The following is a 19,198-nucleotide window of genomic DNA, read 5'->3' as shown; positions in this document are numbered from 1 at the left end:
TGGGCCCGCTGCTGTTTAATTTATTTATCAATGATATAGAGGATGGTATTAACAGCTCTGTTTCTATCTTTGCAGATGACACCAAGCTTTGTAGCACGGTACAGTCTATAGAGGATGTGCATAAGTTACAAGATGACTTGGATAGACTAAGTGTCTGGGCATCCACTTGGCAAATGAGGTTCAATGTGGATAAATGTAAAGTTATGCATCTGGGTACTAATAACCTGCAGGCGTCGTATGTCTTAGGGGGGATTAAACTGGCAGAGTCACTGGTAGAGAAGGATCTGGGTGTACTTGTAGATCACAGACTACAGAATAGCATGCAATGTCAGGCTGCTGCTTCCAAAGCCAGCAGGATATTGTCATGTATCAAAAGAGGCATGGACTCAAGGGACAGGGACATAATACTCCCCCTTTATAAAGCATTGGTACGGCCTCACCTGGAATATGCTGTTCAGTTTTGGTCGCCTGTTCATAAAAGGGACACTGCAGAGTTGGAAAGGGTGCAGAGACGCGCGACTAAACTAATATGGGGCATGGAACATCTTAGCTATGAGGAGCGATTAAAGGAGTTACAATTGTTTAGTCTTGAGAAGAGACGTTTAAGGGGGGATATGATAAACGTATATAAGTATATTAATGGCCCATAAAAAAAATATGGAGAAAAACTGTTCCAGGTTAAACCCCCCCAAAGGACGAGGGGGCACTCCCTCCGTCTGGAGAAGAAAAGGTTTAGTCTAAAGGGGCGGCACGCCTTCTTTACCGTGAGGACTGTGAATTTATGGAACGGTCTACCTCAGGAACTGGTCACAGCAGGAACAATTAACAGCTTTAAAACAGGGTTAGATACATTCCTGGAACAAAATAACATTAAAGCTTATGCAGAATTATAAAACTACATCCCTTTCCCTTATCCCCTTACATCCTTCCCTTCAATCCCCTGGTTGGACTTGATGGACGTATGTCTTTTTTCAACCATACTAACTATGTAACTATGTAAGAATACTCTACAAGCAGCTAAAACCTCCATTCACAGGCCTATTGTTAGAAAAATGGACAGGGAAAGCTTTCTATGGACAGATGAGACTACAGTGGAACTTTTAATACAAATTATGTACTGACGTTGTACAATGCTTTGTTAGGAGGAAAATGAACACTGTGTGGTGCCACGGGGGTGCTAGGAATACCTGATCACTTTGTGACGCCAGGTCACTGTTAGCCTATACATGGTCCGAGGTTGGCGACAGCTTTTCCTGGGCCAGACACGGGGAGGAAAGAAACACACCGATGTCGCGTTACGGATAACTGCCTTTTACTGAGCAGGGTGCAGATGGTATTACATGCCAACAGTATGGTGAAGAGTGGAGAGGATGCAGTGTAACCCCTTGGGAGCCCTGTTGCCTTACTGGGACATATAGTGCTTTTCACACAACTGATTAACACTGACTTGAGATGAGATTGAAGATTTTCCATGTCGCTAGGGTTCTGACAAGGTCTTGAGACTTCCTCCGCCAGGCTTGAATTTCCTCCATGTAGGGGATTCTTGCAGAATGGCTGGATAAGACTTGAGATTAGATTTGTTCTGGACTTCCCTCAGAGCTTCTCCACATACTGCTCACACCTTTACTACACTTGAGCTCAGACTGATCTGGGGCAACTCCTCCCCCCACTACTCTATATTGCACGCAATTTAGGGGTTCCCATTGACAGGCAGGGTCACATGGGCTTGCACCGCTCCTCTGACTTAAAGGTGTAACACATATATAAATAACAGATAACACAGTACTTATGAAAAATATATTAACCATTTGATAAAGTACTTGAACATAATAACTATAGCAGCCAGTCCTTTAGTGGGCCCAACACCTGTGCCGCAAGTCTGCCCAAGGAAGTCCGAAGCCACAGGACAGCCTTTGGTGCCTTGTGACACCACTACTGCACACCAAAACCTCACAGTGGAGAGAACATCATTGAGGCTGCTTTGCCGTATGTGGAAGTGTGGTGTGAATTGAGCCTCATCTCTTGATTTTGATGCAAATAAGAGACAGTTTGCATTTGTTTTCTTGTGGCATAAAAAGAGCAATCTTGTCATTGACCTTTCTTTTACCAGAATAGCATGGTAATTGGAGAGCCCGCTTCTACCACACAGTTCATTTAATGGCTTGATGTATTCAAGACTCAGCTGCTGTCTTATGTAAGAATTGACGGTTGTACTTTAATTGCTTGTTAGTAAATATATTTACTTATGTGTAAAATCTTCCAAGAAGATGTTTTTTTTTTCCCGTATTTTTTATTTCCCGGGAGGTATGCTTAAGCTGTTTTCATTTCTGCTTATTGCATGCATGGTGGGGAAAAGTTTTCCTGTCACAATCCAAATACATGAGGGGATATCACAGAGGTAGTAAGGGGAGAACTGTAAAGCGTTATTAGATTGCAGATGCCATACAGGATACTTTTTAACCTTTTATTATGTTCCTTAACTGTATGGTGTAATAAAGGGGTATTCCAAGGTATTTTTTTTCTTCAGACTTTAAGCCCATGATGCAAAGTTATAAAACTATGTAATACAGTGACCCCTCGACCTACGATGGCCCCGACATATGATCATTTCTACATGCGATGGTCTCTCAGAGGCCATCACATGTTGAAGGCAGCATCAACATACGATGCTTTTGTATGTCGGGGCCATCGCATAAATGGCTATCCGGCAGCGCAGACTGCTTCAGCTGCCACCGGATAGCCGTTTACAGTGCCCCGTGTGGTCCGCTGACGATCACTTACCTGTCCTCGGGGCTCCGGTGCATCCTCTTTGGGATCCCCTGCATCGTTGGCGCTCTCCATTGTCGTCAACACGTCGCTGCGCATGTCATCCCCTCATCCAATAGGAGCAGCATGCGTAGCGACGTGATGGCGGCGACGTGAGAGCGAGGATGCCGGGGAAGCAGAGGCCTTGCCAGAGTGTCGGGGACACCCCGGGAACGCAGCGACAGCGATGGAAGGCGACATCCAGGGCAGCGGTGACGGGTCCAGAGCGGCGGGGACACGTGGTATAACCTCCAATACCAGTGGTCTTCAACCTGCGGACCTCCAGATGTTGCAAAACTACAACTCCCAGCATGGCCGGACAACCGTTGGCTGTCCGGGCATGCTGGGTGTTGTAGTTTTGCAGCATCTGGAGGTCCGCAGGTTGTAGACCACTGTCCTATACTTTACATTGCACGGATCCCTCAACATACGATGGTTTCAACAAACGATGGTTCATTTGGAACGGATTACCATCGTATCTTGAGGGACCACTGTATGCTCCTATTAAATCGTTGTGCCGCTTTTTCCTCTTTTTATGCATAGAACTCATACTCAGAAGTGCTGTATTGCAAGCCTTTTTTTATGTTGTCTTTGATCTTTCCCAGCATTCAATGCTGACAGAGACAATGGCCCTCATTTACTATTCTAAACCCGACCTCTTTTGTCGGGTTTTTTTGTGGCATCTTTGTCTGCGCCATGTCGCAGACATCGTGCGCCAGTCTGCGACACTATGCAACATTTTTTCCCGACGGACCCGATGTGGATTCTCCCAAACCCGAAAAAGGGGCGTTACCCGACATTTCTGAGCTTTCCCACGTATTTATTAAGGTTTCCAACCCGAATTTGTTGAATTGTTGTGGATTTTTTCCCGACAGCTCAGAGGAGTTGGAAACCAAAACCTACAAAACCCACGTGCGACAAACAGGATGCGACATAATAATAAATACCAGGGGAAAAAAGCAGTCAGGTAAGAAAGCAACAGAGACTTACAACCCGATTTTCTTAGTAAATGAGGGCCAATATGTCACATGGTGTCAAGGGAGCATAGCTATTCTGCAGTGTGTAGGTGGATAGCATTACTTCAGTCAATCCTTCCCACCCTGCTATCCACCTACCCACTGTCACATAGCCAGCACATGAGGCTAGGTTCACATATATCCAGCATCCGGCATAGATTACCTATATTAGCCTAAATCTCAATGCAACTGATGCTGCAACTGATGACAACGTGCATCAGTTGTCAACAGTTGTATGGCATCCGGCGTCTTTTGTTTCTGGCACCGGACAGGGGAAAGCAGCAAGCTGCGTTCTCCTGTCCGGCGTGTCAAACTTGGGACGCTGGATGATTGTGAACTATCCCATTCAAATGAATGGGATCAGTTCTAGCATCAGTTTCCGTCCTGTGCATGCCGGAGGGAAACTATGCCGGACACCTGATATATGTGACCCCAGCCTAACTTGGCATCCTGGGATCAAAGGCTGAAGATTTCAAGACTATGTCCATCTTTGCAACCGTTTTTCTATAGCTTGAGGGCACCTACAAGCAACTTTGATAATAGTCTCGATTAGAAATCTCCTAACATTTTGTGTCAATGGCGTATATGCAGACCTATGTGTTTCCATGACAACAGACTACAAATAAGCCATGTGTAGTCTAATCCTGTAGTCATATTGTCATCCTTCTGTCCCTTACCTATTACTAAGATGCATTTGGCAAATCAGCAAATAGTAGCTAATAGATAGAAAATAGTATGACTGCGGTATTAGACTATACAGGGTTTGTTTGCAATATATTACCCTAGGAACAGATAGATCAACTAATAAAAAATAATAGGAACAGGCAGGTTACAGATTAATTAATTTCCTTAGATGTGTTTTAACAGCCATATAAATGTTTATAACAAGTATTTGTCAGAAATATGAAGGCATTTTTATAATATCTGCAATTATCATTTTGTTTAGTTGGATAATAGCTACCTCAGCTTTGTTTCAGTTTTTTTTTTTTATTATTTCTGCTGCTGTGCACTAAATGCAAGTGACAAATTATTTAGTTTTACTTTTTTTTTGTTTTGCTTTTATGGGGAATGTATATGTTAGTGTTTCTTTTTTGTTAATTTAAATGTTTTACCCTGGACATCGCTAACCCTAACAAAGTGTATGTATGTGAACTATATGTTGGAATGCTAATAGGATGCCAAATACAGGTGAAACTCGAAACATTTTAATACTGTGCAAAAGTCCATTTCATGAATGCAACTTAAAAGGAAAGGAGGCATGAACTAGCTATCACGCCCCCTATCAGGCTTGCATTGTAGTCGCCGGTAATCAGTCCCGGAGCGTACACGCTCCGGGGACTGATTACAAACGGGGTGCCGCGTGCATGATCCCGGGGGTCCCCAGCAGCGGGACTCCCGCGATCAGGCATCTTATCCCCTATCCTTTGGATAGGGGATAAGATGTTTAAGCACCGGAGAACCCCTTTAAATTGCATTACTGAAATAAATGAACTTTGCATAATATTCAAATTTTTCGAGTTTCCCCTGTATGTCATGTCATTTATATTTCCCTATATGTATTGTTTGTGTCCTATAAAGTGACTGTTTTTATTTTTGTATTTTGTATGTTTATATTTCTGCATGCCAGCATTTTGTGCCAGTGCATAAAAAGTTAAATGGGCCATACTACAAGTATGCTCAAATAATCTTCCACATGAGACAGTCCTTCGACTTTTGTCAGGTCCTAAACTGTCTCTATGGCAATGCCAGCCCCAGCAATCATTATTACATTTAGGTTACCAGTTTTGCAGTACTTTTGATAAATCTCCTCTACTGTACTGTACAATAGTATTCTACAATACATCACTAAAATAGTTTTTATTTGCACACCAAACCAGCATGTTATCACAAGGTCATACATTCATGGGGGTATGTATGATAACCATGCTTGGCAACTTTTCCAAATAGACATCTCGGGGGGGGGGGGGGGGGGGGTGGGGTCACAAAGAGTGCATGAAAAAGAAAAGTGGCATGCATAGTGCACAAAGCAATTTTTTTCCATATATAGGCTGTGGTCCAGGGCTAGATTTAGGATGACTAGGGTATAAAGATGTCCTATCCAGATTCAAAACACAAGAACCAAGTAATATGCCCCCACCCCCTAAAAGAATTATCATATAATATTGTTGCCACTATAACAGAAAAAAATATTCACTCCATACTGTTAATTAACGAAACATACTATACAGAGAACAATATGATCAATGTCCAAGCTATACAAAGCCATATCCTATCACCATATCATAACCCCTACCATTAACACTTTATAGTGACTCAATTATAATATACTGTTACTGAACAAAGTAAGCATATAACGGTAGACGGCAGTTTTACAGAGGTGTTCTGCAGACCATATGAGTGATTTAGTTACAGCCAGTGAGGTGACATCTTTTCTGATTGGAGTCATTCACTTTCCTGTCTATGGATCAACGTCATCCACTTCTTCCAGCCACTACGAATGTCTGCAGAGTTTGCTGTCCTGACATATATGGTTCCTCACTTTCAGCAAGCTCCCTGCCCTTTCTTAACCTACTGTACACAAACTCCTTATCCTGCTATTACTCCGAGTTCTGAGCCTGTTGCTTCCCCATTTGCTCTTATCGCTGTACGTGCTTTGTTACAAAGAGCACCCAAATACTGAACTTCTAAAAATAATGATGTCATACTTACAGTGACTATCCAAAAAAAAAGTGCCCCACAGTCTCTACCGTTGAATAATGGTGGCAAACAGATAATCTCCCATATTTAGCAACATACATTAGTTGTAGAAGTACAGTATTAGTGCACAGTAAAATTGCTATTTCTAGTACCCCAAACAATAAGAATAACTCTCTTTGTGCCCTACACAGTTACCAGTGTTACAGTTAATGTTATGCAGACTGCTGTCATGCTCCTCCCTCATTTAGACTGCTCATCATGCCTCTGATTCCTCACACAGCCTGCTCCTCATGCCCCCTCGTTAAGTCAGCTCCTTAGGTCTCATCTATGACACACTACTCCCCTTCTCTAACACGGTTATTTTTGGCCCCCTCACAGTCACCTTTTGTCACAGCTCCTTATACCTCCCCTAAAGCCAGCTCCCTATGTCCTCCCTCACTGACTACATATACTTTGTTTCTCACACACTGCTCACCATGCCCCCTATCTCACAGACTGCTCCTTATGCCTCCACTCTCATTTACTGCTCCTCATGCCACAGGCTGCTTTTTATTCCCTCTTTTTCACAGACTACACCTAAAACGCCATTTCCCACATACTTCTTCCCCCTATTTCAGGGACTGCTTTTTATGCTCCCAACTCTTAAAAACATGTTCCTATCTCTCACGCTGTGCTTAGCGGCTTTTACACACTGTTTCCTATGTCCTTCCTATATATAGCTCCTTATGTAATCTCTCTCACAAACTACTCCTTATGTCACCTTTTTTAGATTGGTTCTCATACCCTCTTTCCTACAGAGCTCTTTATGTTCCTTCCAACAATTTGCTACTTATGCCTCCTCTCAGAGACAGCACATCATCCCACCTAATACAGCTGCTCCTTATGTTCCTCCCATTTTTTACAGGCTGCCCAATATTCCCATCTACTTATATTTCACTTTCACACACTACTCCTTCTGAGACAGCTTCTTATGCCACCTGCTCCCCATGTCTCATCTTACAAATTGCTTTTTATTGCCCCCCTTTCTCACAGATAGCTCTTTATGCCAAATCTCCCACAGACAGCTTCTTATACCCCTCCCACAGACAACACCTTATGCTCCTTTCACAGAGTTCCCTCACTCTCTCAGATTGTGCCTTATGTTGTATCTGCTGTATGCAGAAGCTCTTCCCCTATCTCTCATACTTCTTTCATTGTTCACTGGCTCTAAAAGACTGCTTCTCATGGTCCCTTTCACAGGAAGCTCCCTATGCTTCTTCTCTTAGACTGTTGCTTATGTTCCTTCTATCTGACTGCTCCTTATGCTTTTCATTTCAGTCCATGCCTTTCAGTCTCCTCATAATGCCTGTCTTAGACTGCTTCTTAAGCTCCCATCTCTCACAGACTGCTCCTTATGGCCCAAGGTCTTGCAAACTGCTTCCTATGCTGTCTCTCTCACAGACTTTGTCCTATGACCCCATATGTCACGGACTGCTCCATATGCCCCTTCTCACAAAATGCTCCTTATGCACTTTTTGCTCCTTCTTTTAGAGACTGCTACTGGCAGATTGTTCCTTATGTCCGCTCTCACAGACTGCCTCTCCTTCAACTCTACTCCCTCCCCGAAGACTGCTGTTTTTGCTACTAACTTACATGGTCCATAACAGAAAATCTGACTGCTTAGTTTTCTACTTCCTCCCAGGAGTGCAGGAAGGAGATAGAAAGGACTGTGTAGCTACGCATGGCTGCACATTTCAAAGCCACCAGTGCCACTAGTGCTGATGGCAGGACATGGCCTTCACTACACCAGAGTCCAGTAGTCCAGTTTGGTCACCATCACCATCTTAGGCCAACAGGGTGGGGGTTTCCAGGCAAACCCACAAGATGCACCCCTGTGTACTGAATGAAGGAGCTTATATAGAGAATTCAAACTGTCCACTATTATATACAATATGCACTAAATATAGCATAGCTTTAATAGTTGCTGGAAGTATAATCACATGATTATTAATCACATTCCCCTCCTGTCGGCTCTTGCATTTGTTCTTAATCAGGGGGCATTTGTCCTTCTCTCTGAGACCAAATTTCTCTCTTTATCTTAAGGTGTGTTTTCTTTGTGCTATAATACCGTTCCCCAGGAGACATATTGATTTTGTGCCTTGACTTTACTGAGCACATTAAAACTGTTATTATTATGAGCCGGTTATTTGTTACAATGTGGCTTGTTGTTTTTTTTCTGTCTATATAATTACATTCCTTTCAATTAATTTCTTATTGCAGATATGCATAGTGTTCAGTTTTCAGCAATAAAAAGGTATATTCCAGGATTTCCCATCTAGTATTGAGTGAAATTCTTTTGTGAAATATGAGGCTTGAAATAGCGGTGGTATTCATAATGTCTGAATACATGTATTCATAAAAAAGAGAAAAGTATCAGTCATTGTCTAATACTACCTAGAAATCTTTGACAAAAGAAGGCCTGCTCTCATGAGAACTATCACATCTCATACATCTTCCATCCTAAAAACTTCCAGTGAGAGTACCAGCTCTTTTTCTAAGACAATTTTTGGTCTAAATGGTTAGTATCCCTTTAATTAAAAATACCACAGTCTCTGATGAGTGATGGCTGAATGTGTATTATGACAGTAGAATGCCTGACCGGCAGCTAACCTAGTGAAGTATGTTGAGGATTTCCTCTTACCGGTTGTTGAGCAGACTCAGTAGCTCCCCCGCATGGTAAAGGTCATTCTTTGTTACTTGACTGAAGCGGAACTCATTGAGGTTACAGAAGGTCACAGCTGGAAAGGTCATCCTGGCAGTTGCAATCTCATCTAGTTTGGTGACATGTGGATAATCAAAGTAATAGATGATCCTCTCAGTACACACAAACAGCAAAAGGGACAATGAGCCCAGGAAACATAGTATCCAGATCATCCGCCGACATGAGAAACGCTCGTAGGAAAATATATGAGCAATGCCATGAAGTGTTGAGCCACTGGCAAAGGCCTGAAGAGTCACTGGCTGGGGGCTACCCAGCTCCTCTGCTTCCTTTACATCCATGCGGGCACTGGAAGGACAATAATTGCAGTATAAGTTGATATTTACCACATAGACAAACTAGGATTGTAATAAAAGTAGAACATAGAAAAAATAAAACAAATGATATTTGTTTACAATCTCCTTTTTAACTATTCTGAGTGTTTTCGTTTACTATCCACTCCCTCTGAAAATAAAGACAATTATAACCATTTAGATAATGCACACTTGTCTTGCGCTATTTCACAATGCAATTATTCACATCAGGCTTTTCTACAAGCAATGACCTCCTTTGAGCATATGTTTATAGCAATGGTCTCAATCTATGGCCCTTCAGATGTTGCAAAACTTTAACTTCCAGCATGCCTGGACAGCCAGGGGGTGTGTCCCTCCCTTGTGGTTGTGGTGGAGGTGATTGGTGTGTCTGCTCATGCATCCTTGTCCATGAGTTATCTCTTGTACATGACTCATGGACAAGCCTGATGCCGCTGCAGGACTTGTTAGTGTCCCAGTAGGTATGGGGACCCCTAGTGGTGGAATTTTCAAAAGCATTTTTGTTTATTGAATATTAAAACATTTTTAAACAACCATATTACAAAAGGTCTTTTATTTTCGTCAGTAACAACATATAAAAAGTTTTTAGATCTGCCAGTAGCCAAGTAAGTAGAAATCTCTAAGTATTCCCAGTTAATTTAACAATTTTCTTAGGCACAAGCTATGTTTCTGTGAAGATGACAACTAGCAGAATTTATAATACAGCTCTAGGCTACAATACAGGCTGTAACTCTGAGTATGAGAAAAAACTGACATGTATTTAAAATGTTACTCCCCTGTTAAACATTTTTTTTTAAATCAACTGGTGCCAGAAAGTTAAACAGATTTGTAAATTACTTCTGTTAAAAAAAATCTTAATCCTTCCCGTACTTATCAGCTACTATATGCTCCACAGGAAGTTAGTTTCTTTTTGAATTTCCTATGGGGATTTGCTCCTACTCAAACTGGACAGTTCCTAAAATGGACAGAGGTGTCAGCAGAGAGCACTGTGGTCAGGCAGAAAGGAAATTCAAAAAGAAAATAATTTGCTTTGAAGCATGTAACAGCTGATGAGTACTGGAAGGATTAAGATTTTTAAATAGAAGTAATTTACAAATCTGTTTAACTTTCTGGCACCAGTTGATTAAAAAATGTTTTTTTTTTTTCAGTGGAGTACCCCTTTAAGTATAAGAATGTATGCTCTAAAATCTACAATTCCTAGATACAAAACTGTGTAATACCATCTAGCTCAAAAAAAAAAAAAAAAAAAAATAACTGTACACTCAATCCCAGCTGGTGATATATGAGTTAAAATATAGAAAATAATCATGACACGTCATCCCAAACCACTTCAAAAACAAGTATCAAGGCTAAGCCATGCTGTCACTTTTATACATTATATTTCAAGGACTTTGGTTGTGAATTTGCAAGTGATGGGTGAGATTCAGGATAAGGCAGGTTGCTGAAGCAACCATATGACGCCTAAAGCTACTCCCATAGAGATGCTGCTAGTAATTCATAAGAGGATCACTTTAATATTTTCTATATTCACTGAAGACCCCATCCAAGAAGGAAAATGTAAATGTGGATGACTTGAAGTCAAATGTAGCCAAGTTACCCTGTCCTTCTACACTGGTAAAATGCGAAGGGTGAGAGCCATACATGCCTTTTGCAAAGCTTGTAGAGGCTTTCACCAAGCATTCCACAAACCCTGAATGGCATATATATATATATATATATATATATATATATATTGTGATAAGGTGGCAAAGAAAGGGTGTATTTCCTTTGCTCACCCTGAAGATTCTCTCACCTGCTTCTTAAGTAATGAGGCAGCAGGAAAGGAAGGTGTATATAAGATGGAGACTCAGTCTAATCTATGCTCTCCCTGGGAAACAGCATGTTGCTGTAGGGGGAGACACTCGGACCCTGTTGAGGAAGCACACAGCTGGAATCTGTGAGTGGTCCAAGAAGGGGTGTGATCTGTGAGTAACAGGTTGCAGGAGTCACTTGTTTAACTGGCTGAGAGTAGCTCACCAGTTGATAGACAGGGCATGCTGATATGTGTAGTCAGTGACCAGACGGTCTAGGATTTTATTTTGTTCCTGCGTTATGTTTGTTTTTCCCCTGCAACCTGTCTAAATAAAGCTGGCAAGGTGCCAGGCTTGCATGAATAACCGTTGTCTGCGGGTTTATTGAGTAGAAACGTGTCCCGTGGCAATGTCCAGGATGATCCCGGAGCTATCCCCAAGGAGGAATCCTTACATTTAGGTGGAGGATGCGGGCACGCCGTTGCTAAGGGCAACCCGTTGCCAAGGGCAACCAACGGGTGAGTTGGAGAGGAGCCGTTGCTAGGAGCAACCCCCTACATGTTGCCAATCGGTTGAGCCCAGCTGAGGAGACTAAGTGCAGGACGGAGCCTGTGGTGGAAAGTTGCTAGGGGCAACAGATTGTGTCAAGAAGATGGGACAACCTCGAAAGGCTGTTGCTGGGAGCAACCGACGTGGGCCGCAAGCTGTGGTTGCCAAGACGGAAAAGAGGACCCGTGAGTTACTGGTGGGTGGAATCGCACTACTTGTGGAACTGGATTTCCGCCAGACTGTTTTCAGAATTATGCCAGACGTCATTCCATTCGTGAAGTTCCGACCAGAGTTTGGTAAGACTATTCCGATTGACTTTGAAACGTGTTTTGGGACAGTGAGCCATATAATGGAGGTATGTGCGGAACTTACAGTTGAATTGTACTGGGCAGAGACTTTCCGTATTTCTGGCAGCTGTGGGATGCCGAGAGTGCACCTGAGAGTTCGCACACAAAGGTTCCGGAAGTAGTGAGGACTGGGATGTCTCTACTGGACTGTGTGAATGGTGCTGTATATTGTGAACCCATGCAGGCTGATAATGTTTTTGTTGAAAAACTTATGCTTATGTGTTCTGATATAAAGAGTTCTATTCCCACCTCTCGCAGGACAAAAGAAAACCTGTGTGAGCTGGAAATAGAAGGTAAAAAGAGGATGTTTTTGTTAGATCCAAAATGTGTAATAAGTCTGGTATAGACCAGCTGCAGAAAGCCAGACCCCGCTATAATATCTATACAAGCCGGTATTTGGGGTGTATTTCTACTCCCTATGGTACCATAAGTCACAAGGTTGCAATAGAGCCTACCTTAGAGTATGAAGTAGTGCTGGGGAAAGATTTTCCGTTTTTTCAACAGTTGTGGGAAGATAGTCAGGTGACTAGAGCAGGAACACCTGATACGCTCACAACACTTGATTTGCACCATGTAGCAGGGGACAGTAACTCAGCAGAGGCTGAGGACAGGGAGTGTCAGCAGACCCTAGGTATATCTCAGGTGGGAGTGTGCCAGACCACTAGGGGAGCTGAAGAGCAGTCCACAAGTAAAGCTACGAAGATGGCTGTGGAAAAAACAAAACTCCGGAAGAGAGTACCGGTTGGGCTGGGGGCTGCGCTTACGGTCACAGATAGAGTCCTAAGTGAAGGAGATGTGGCGTCTGGACCAGAGAGGGGTTGTAACCAGGAAGGTCGAACCACTGGAGCAGATATTGTTGCAGACCCAGGAGCCCTAGTCGTTTTTGCCAGGCCGTGGAGAGACACTGACAAGACAAAAGAAAAGTCTGCCAAGGAGCCGAGAGATAGTTAAGAGGAACTGTTCGGGAATTACCCTGACTCGCTGGTGCCAAGAGCCATTGAAGTTGTTGCTAGGGGCAACAAACTTACCACCAAGGGATTGCCGGTCCGATGGGAGTGTTTAGCAAGAGTCTCTAGAGTTGCCAACGTGGTGGGAGAGGAAGAGTGCCAGGTGTTGGTGGCACCTGTTGTTGATGATAATAACGAGGCACAAGTGTCCGCAACCCCGAAAAAGGTGGAGACTTCATCTAGAGACGGAGAAGAGCTGGGTCGAGTGTCTGACAGAGGACCAGAGGATGTCTCAAGGTCTAACAGCGAGAGTGAGGAGACCGCTGTCAGTAAAAGGTCTCGGAAAAGACGAGCTGGCCTTGGGAAAAAACTGGAGCAGATCCAGAATATGGAAGAAACCCTGCAGATGGTTTCTGTGAAGTTGATGGAGAAAGAAAAAGAGGTACATCGCTTGACAGAGGAGAAGGACAAATCACTTGCTGACTTTAAGAAAGAGCAAGAAGCGAGGCTTCAGCTGGAAAAAGTGATGAAACATCACAAAAGGGAGTTTGTGGCTCTGCAGGATGAACTGTCCCGCTCCCAGGGTCTTGTGACCAGCAAGGAGAGTGAAGTGGAGAGTCTGGCCAAGCGGATGTCATTCCAGGAAGAAGTGAGTCTTCTACATTGTGTATATCAGGCTCTGCGGAGTGATCACAAGGCTAGGCTAGTAGCTATGGAAAAAATTGAAAAAGAGAAGAATGAAATGAAGATGGAAGTTGATGCTCTTGCCAGCAATCTGGAGAGTGTCTCTAAAGCTAAGAGACAACTTGAGGAGGAAGTCAAGGCAAAGAATGCCCTTGCACATGCTCTTCAATCTGCTCGTCATGACAATGAATTGCTCAGTGAGCAGTATGAGGAGGCCCTGGAACAAGTTGAGACTCTGAAACATGAAAACAAGAACTTGCAACAGGAGATCTCAGATCTATCTAAACAGATTGGTGAGAGTGGAAAATCTATCAATGAGTTAGAGAAGACCAAGAAACAGTTGCTGGACAGAGAGAAGATGATCTCCGCAAAGCTCAAGAGTGAGCAGCTGAAATATATAAAGCTGGAAGATGACATGAAGCTCTTAAAAGAGAGCCTGGAAGCGCAGAACGAAACACGCAGAAGGTCCCACGTAGCTGCCTTGGTTTTACTGGGAGAGCAACTCTACAAGCAGGTGGCTGTGCTGGCGGACAATGAACAGTTGAGGAAACAATTGCTGTCTTCGGAAGATACTATCAGGGACTTGACAGAGTTACTTGACAGTCAGAGAAGAAGTCTGCTAAGCTCCAGTGTAAGCAGCGAAAATGTGAGAAAAAGAGGACCGGGAAGTTCATAAAGAGAGCAGAGACCAAGCTATGGTGGAATTGGCTCAAGAAAGGCTTCTGGGGCAGAAGTTACGGGATACAGGGATGCTTTCTCTGAAGCCCGGTAAAAAGTCCTCTAATGCTAAGATTGAGGTGAAGCCCTGTAAGAAGTCCCCTGAAGCTAGGACTTAGCTGAAACCTGGTGTGAGATTCTCTGAAGCAGAGGCAGAGGTCCAGCAAGCCAGAAGAAGACAAAGGTTAGAAGCATCGGTCCTCTCGGTCCTTAATTTCAAGAACCCTGCCCACACCAGGGTGAAGAACCTGGTACTGGAGAGGTGTGACCGAGAGACTTGCAATTGGTGGCTGGTAAAAGTCCGGAAGAAAAAAAGTCAAGGACTTCAGAGACTGTGAGACAAAAGTTGTCCAAGAGAAAGGAAAGGCAGATGGTTTCTGCCTTTCAAGTAAATCTTCCCCTTCCCGGTGGTCTGAGCAAGGGGGGGGGGGATATGTGATAAGGTGGCAAGGAAAGGGTGTATTTCCTTTGCTCACCCTGAAGATTCTCTCACCTGCTTCTTAAGTAATGAGGCAGTAGGGAAGGGAGGTGTATATAAGATGGAGACTCAGTCTAATCTGTGCTCTCCCTGGGAAACAGCATGTTGCTGTAGGGGGAGACACTCGGACCCTGTTGAGGAAGCACACAGCTGGAATCTGTGAGTGGTCCAAGAAGTGGTGTGAACTGTGAGTAACAGGTTGCAGGAATCACTTGTTCAACTGGCTGAGGTAGCTCACCAGTTGATGGACAGGGCATGCTGATATGTGTAGTCAGTGACCAGACGGTCTAGGATTTTATTTTGTTCCTGCGTTATGTTTGTTTTTCCCCTGCAACCTGTCTAAATAAAGCTGGCAAGGAATAACCATTGTCTGCGGGTTTATTGAGTGGAAACGTGTCCCGTGGCAGTGTCCAGGACGATCCTGGAGCTATCCCCAAGAAGGAATCCTTACAATATATATATATATATATATATATATATATATATATATATATATATATATATATAGAAACAAGCAATTGGAGCGGCACATCAGTCCTTTAGTCACAAGGGGTGCTGGCGGAGATAAGCCCAGGTCAGGAGCTCTTCCTAAATCCAGATCACAAACATAGACCGCAGCACACCAGATTAACGTGAAGTGGTATTTATTCCAACCAACGGAGCAACGTTTCAGACGCCCATGCGTCCTTTCTCAAGCACCCTTGAGAAAGGACGCATGGGCGTCTGAAACGTTGCTCCGTTGGTTGGAATAAATACCACTTCACGTTAATCTGGTGTGCTGCGGTCTATGTTTGTGATCTATATATATATATATATATATATATATATATATATATATATATATATATGTATTTGCTTTATTATGGACTATTACACTCCATCCTTCACTCTGCTAATGATCTAAAATCAACATCTTCTCCACAAGCGAAAATTCAGCAGTGTGAATGGGAGTGCGGAATCCCAAAGAAATCTATAGGCTTTAATCTGAGGTGGAATTCTGCAAGCGGAAATTCTGCCGTGTCAATTGACCCTAAGGCTAGGTTCACACTGCGGAATCTCCGGGCAGAAAATTCTGTGTGTGGCCAGCTCCGACTGAATCAGTCGGCGCTAGGACCGCGTGGACACTGCAATCTCCAATAGACTGCAATGTGTTCCGCAAGTATTTTCGCCTGAAGAATGAGCAACGCCATTCTTCAGGCGGAAATTTTCAAGTGGATTTTCCGTTCACAAATTCCGCTTCACAAATTCCGAAATGTGAATTTTGTGAACGGAAACCCATTCACTACACTATACATTTTAGTAAGCGGAATTTCTGCCTGCAATTTCAAAGCGGAATTGCAGGCGGAAATTGCGTAGTGTGAACCTAGCCTAACTGGTCTATTTAAAAAACATGGCTGGACCATTGTATAAATGAAGCCTTCTGCCTTTTGTCTCATCCCGATCCCGAATTGACAGTATTTTCTCGAGTAAGGTCCTCATTATTTGTCTTTATATATACCCTCAAAATTTGAATGTGCTGTGGAATTTGTTGGCACTATGTAAGTATTATTCATAATAATAAGAATAATAAGAATTATTATTAGTTACACGTTTGTCATTTATGTTCTTTGGAAAGCAGAATGAAAAACAGTAACCAGTGTAAGACACCAAGTTTATCCAAAGCTTATTCAGTATGAAAAGAATAGCACAGTCTCAAAGAGAATTAGCCAGATTATTGTGATCAGATGATTGCTATAAATCAATCTGCAGAAGCCCCTACCATCAGTTGATATTGCTGACGGAAGCGGACGGTGGCTGCACATTTCCAATGAAAGGGTAAAATGGGGAGGGGGGTCCATGCTGACTTCACCCAAGTGGGAGCCCCCCTACACAATGGCTCTACATCCTGACTGGTAGAGAAGAATCCCAAGTATAACACACAAAAAATGTAAAATAAAAATTGGCCACAATTTACTGAAATGTTAGTCTTCTTTTGCTTATTTTGGATTCCTTATCTGCCTTATATGTAAAACATTCTTATTCCACAGCAGTAAATGATTGTTATTGAAATGAAAAACCATAAGAAATAACCTATAATAATATACAGTAATACAAACACTGTGACAAATGAACACTTTTCAGTGACAGCAGCAAATGCAAAATAGCATCCAAGACAACATCATCAACAAGGAGATGAGGACAAGAGATGGAGATTGCATCTTCTCTTACTGTCTTGTGAGTCATATTATAAATGCAAGTCTGTGTAATCTCTAGGGAAACATCTAAGCCCTTCACCAGTTGAATGAATTTGCAGATATGTCTGGGTTATAGTAAATATGGTATTGTGGACTTATTTGCCATTGTGTCTGATTAAATATATGGAGAAAATCTAATTGTTGTCTACAGTTCAACCAAAATACAAATAATGGAGGAGATTTATCAAAACCTGTGTAGAAGAAAAGTTGCCCAAAGCAACCAATCAGATCGCTTCTTTAATTTTGCAGAGGCCTTGTTAAAAATGAAAGAAGCGATCTGATTGGTTGCTATAGGCAACTGGGCAACTTTTCCTCTGGACAGGTTTTGATAAATCTCCCTTATAGAGATTTATTAAAGGGGATATAATAAAATCCAAAGTTATCCTCTATCTACTCTGCCCGCTCCACCAATCAGCTTCTTATCCCCTGACATCTATAGAAAATGTAGGTCTGTTCTGGTAAATCAGAAGCTTTTGTTTAAAAACTTCCCTTCCTAGGTTGAGATATTGCTGCAAGATTAAAGGAGAGAATCCGGAAAATCAATGTTCGAGTTATTCATCTCCTACATCAATTCACCTTAAGATTTCTTTGAATACAGAGATGGTCAAAAAACAAATATTGATGTTCAGAAGAACACTGCACCAGATACCTTTCCTTTCAGTAATGTCTTCAATTATGTCTTCTGAGATGTCTTCGAGAAGGAGATTTCTAATAAAGACTGATTGGACCATTGATTTGAACCCTGCAGATGTGCCCATATTACCTTCATTTCCTATGGCCACTCTTAGACGCAGTGCTAGCAACCGATTCTGAATTGTAGATGTGGACTTGCTGCTTTAAACAGTGTAAAGTTCACATGCAAGTCAGTGAATTGCAAGCTCTAGTCGTGGTCACAAGCACTTGCGATTCTCTGAAAATTGGAGGCTATACCCTGACTTGCCGATCTTTAAAACAGCAAGTTTGGGTCCTATCTTCAATTTGGAATCACCTGTGTGGCTTACTCTGCGTATAAAAATATTCTCAAAAGTGAAGTAAAACGTGATAATTTGCACTACAAAAATGCTACATCAGTTTGTTACAGAGATCTTCTGAGTTAAGTCTAAAAATGTGCTCAGCCTGGTGTATAACATAAAAAAGGGTATACTTACCATCCTTGTTCCCACCGCTGCCATTCTCTCAAAGCTGGTCCTATTGCACGGTACTTTTTTGCTTGGAGTTAGTGTGTGCATTGCCCACTCAGCCAATCAGCATCTGAGATCGGACACTGCTGCAGCTGCTGATTGGCAGAGCAGGCAGTGCGTATGCCAACCCTAAACCAAAGAGACACTGTGTAACAGGACCAGCTCTGGGAGAACAGTAGCAGGTGTGTGGAAGATATAAGTATAGGGCTGAGCACATTTTTAGAATAGTAATACAACAAAGAATACCCCTTTAAGCAAAGACCTGAATGTGGGAATACACCCTTACTACTAAATATGTACATGTCTACCCTTTAAAGGGAACCTGTTCCTGTCCAATAGGCTCCCTCATTACAAAGAACTAGGCCTTACTCTGAAACGCAAAAGTGTCTCAGAGAAAGCATAGTCGAAAAAATTCTGCTGACAGGTGCTGATAGGGCATTGAACTATACTGCACTATATATCAATAGAAGAACTGTGTTTATCTGGTTTTACCTATGTTGTAATCACCACAAAGCATAATACTATTTAGTTAGAATAAAGTGATTCCTGAAAAAAAAAAATGATAAAAAAGGGTTAGGGACATTTTACACAGTGAAATTATTGGGCCAATATTGCTGTGTAAAAGGCCCAGCAAGCAGCGGACAATGGAGGAAATGCTTGTTCATAGGCTGTTTGCATCCTTTA

General features: G+C 42.6%; 1 protein-coding gene across 4 annotated transcripts in view; it reads right to left on the bottom strand.

The window, feature by feature from the left end:
• ASIC1 (acid sensing ion channel subunit 1) overlaps positions 1-19,198 on the bottom strand; it is a 355,544-nt gene that overhangs the window by 240,254 nt on the left and 96,092 nt on the right. For all 4 annotated transcript variants that reach the window (XM_056555379.1, XM_056555377.1, XM_056555378.1 and 1 more), the window contains exon 2: positions 9,199-9,564. In XM_056555379.1, the coding sequence (XP_056411354.1) occupies positions 9,199-9,557 (359 nt within the window). In that variant the 5' untranslated portion in view covers positions 9,558-9,564. The remainder of the gene's footprint in view (positions 1-9,198; positions 9,565-19,198) is intronic.

The sequence above is a fragment of the Hyla sarda genome, chromosome 2 (assembly GCF_029499605.1).
Source record: "Hyla sarda isolate aHylSar1 chromosome 2, aHylSar1.hap1, whole genome shotgun sequence".
NCBI lineage: Eukaryota > Metazoa > Chordata > Amphibia > Anura > Hylidae > Hyla > Hyla sarda.
Note: the sequence above shows the minus strand (reverse complement) of the source record. Positions and strands in the feature narration are given on the sequence as shown.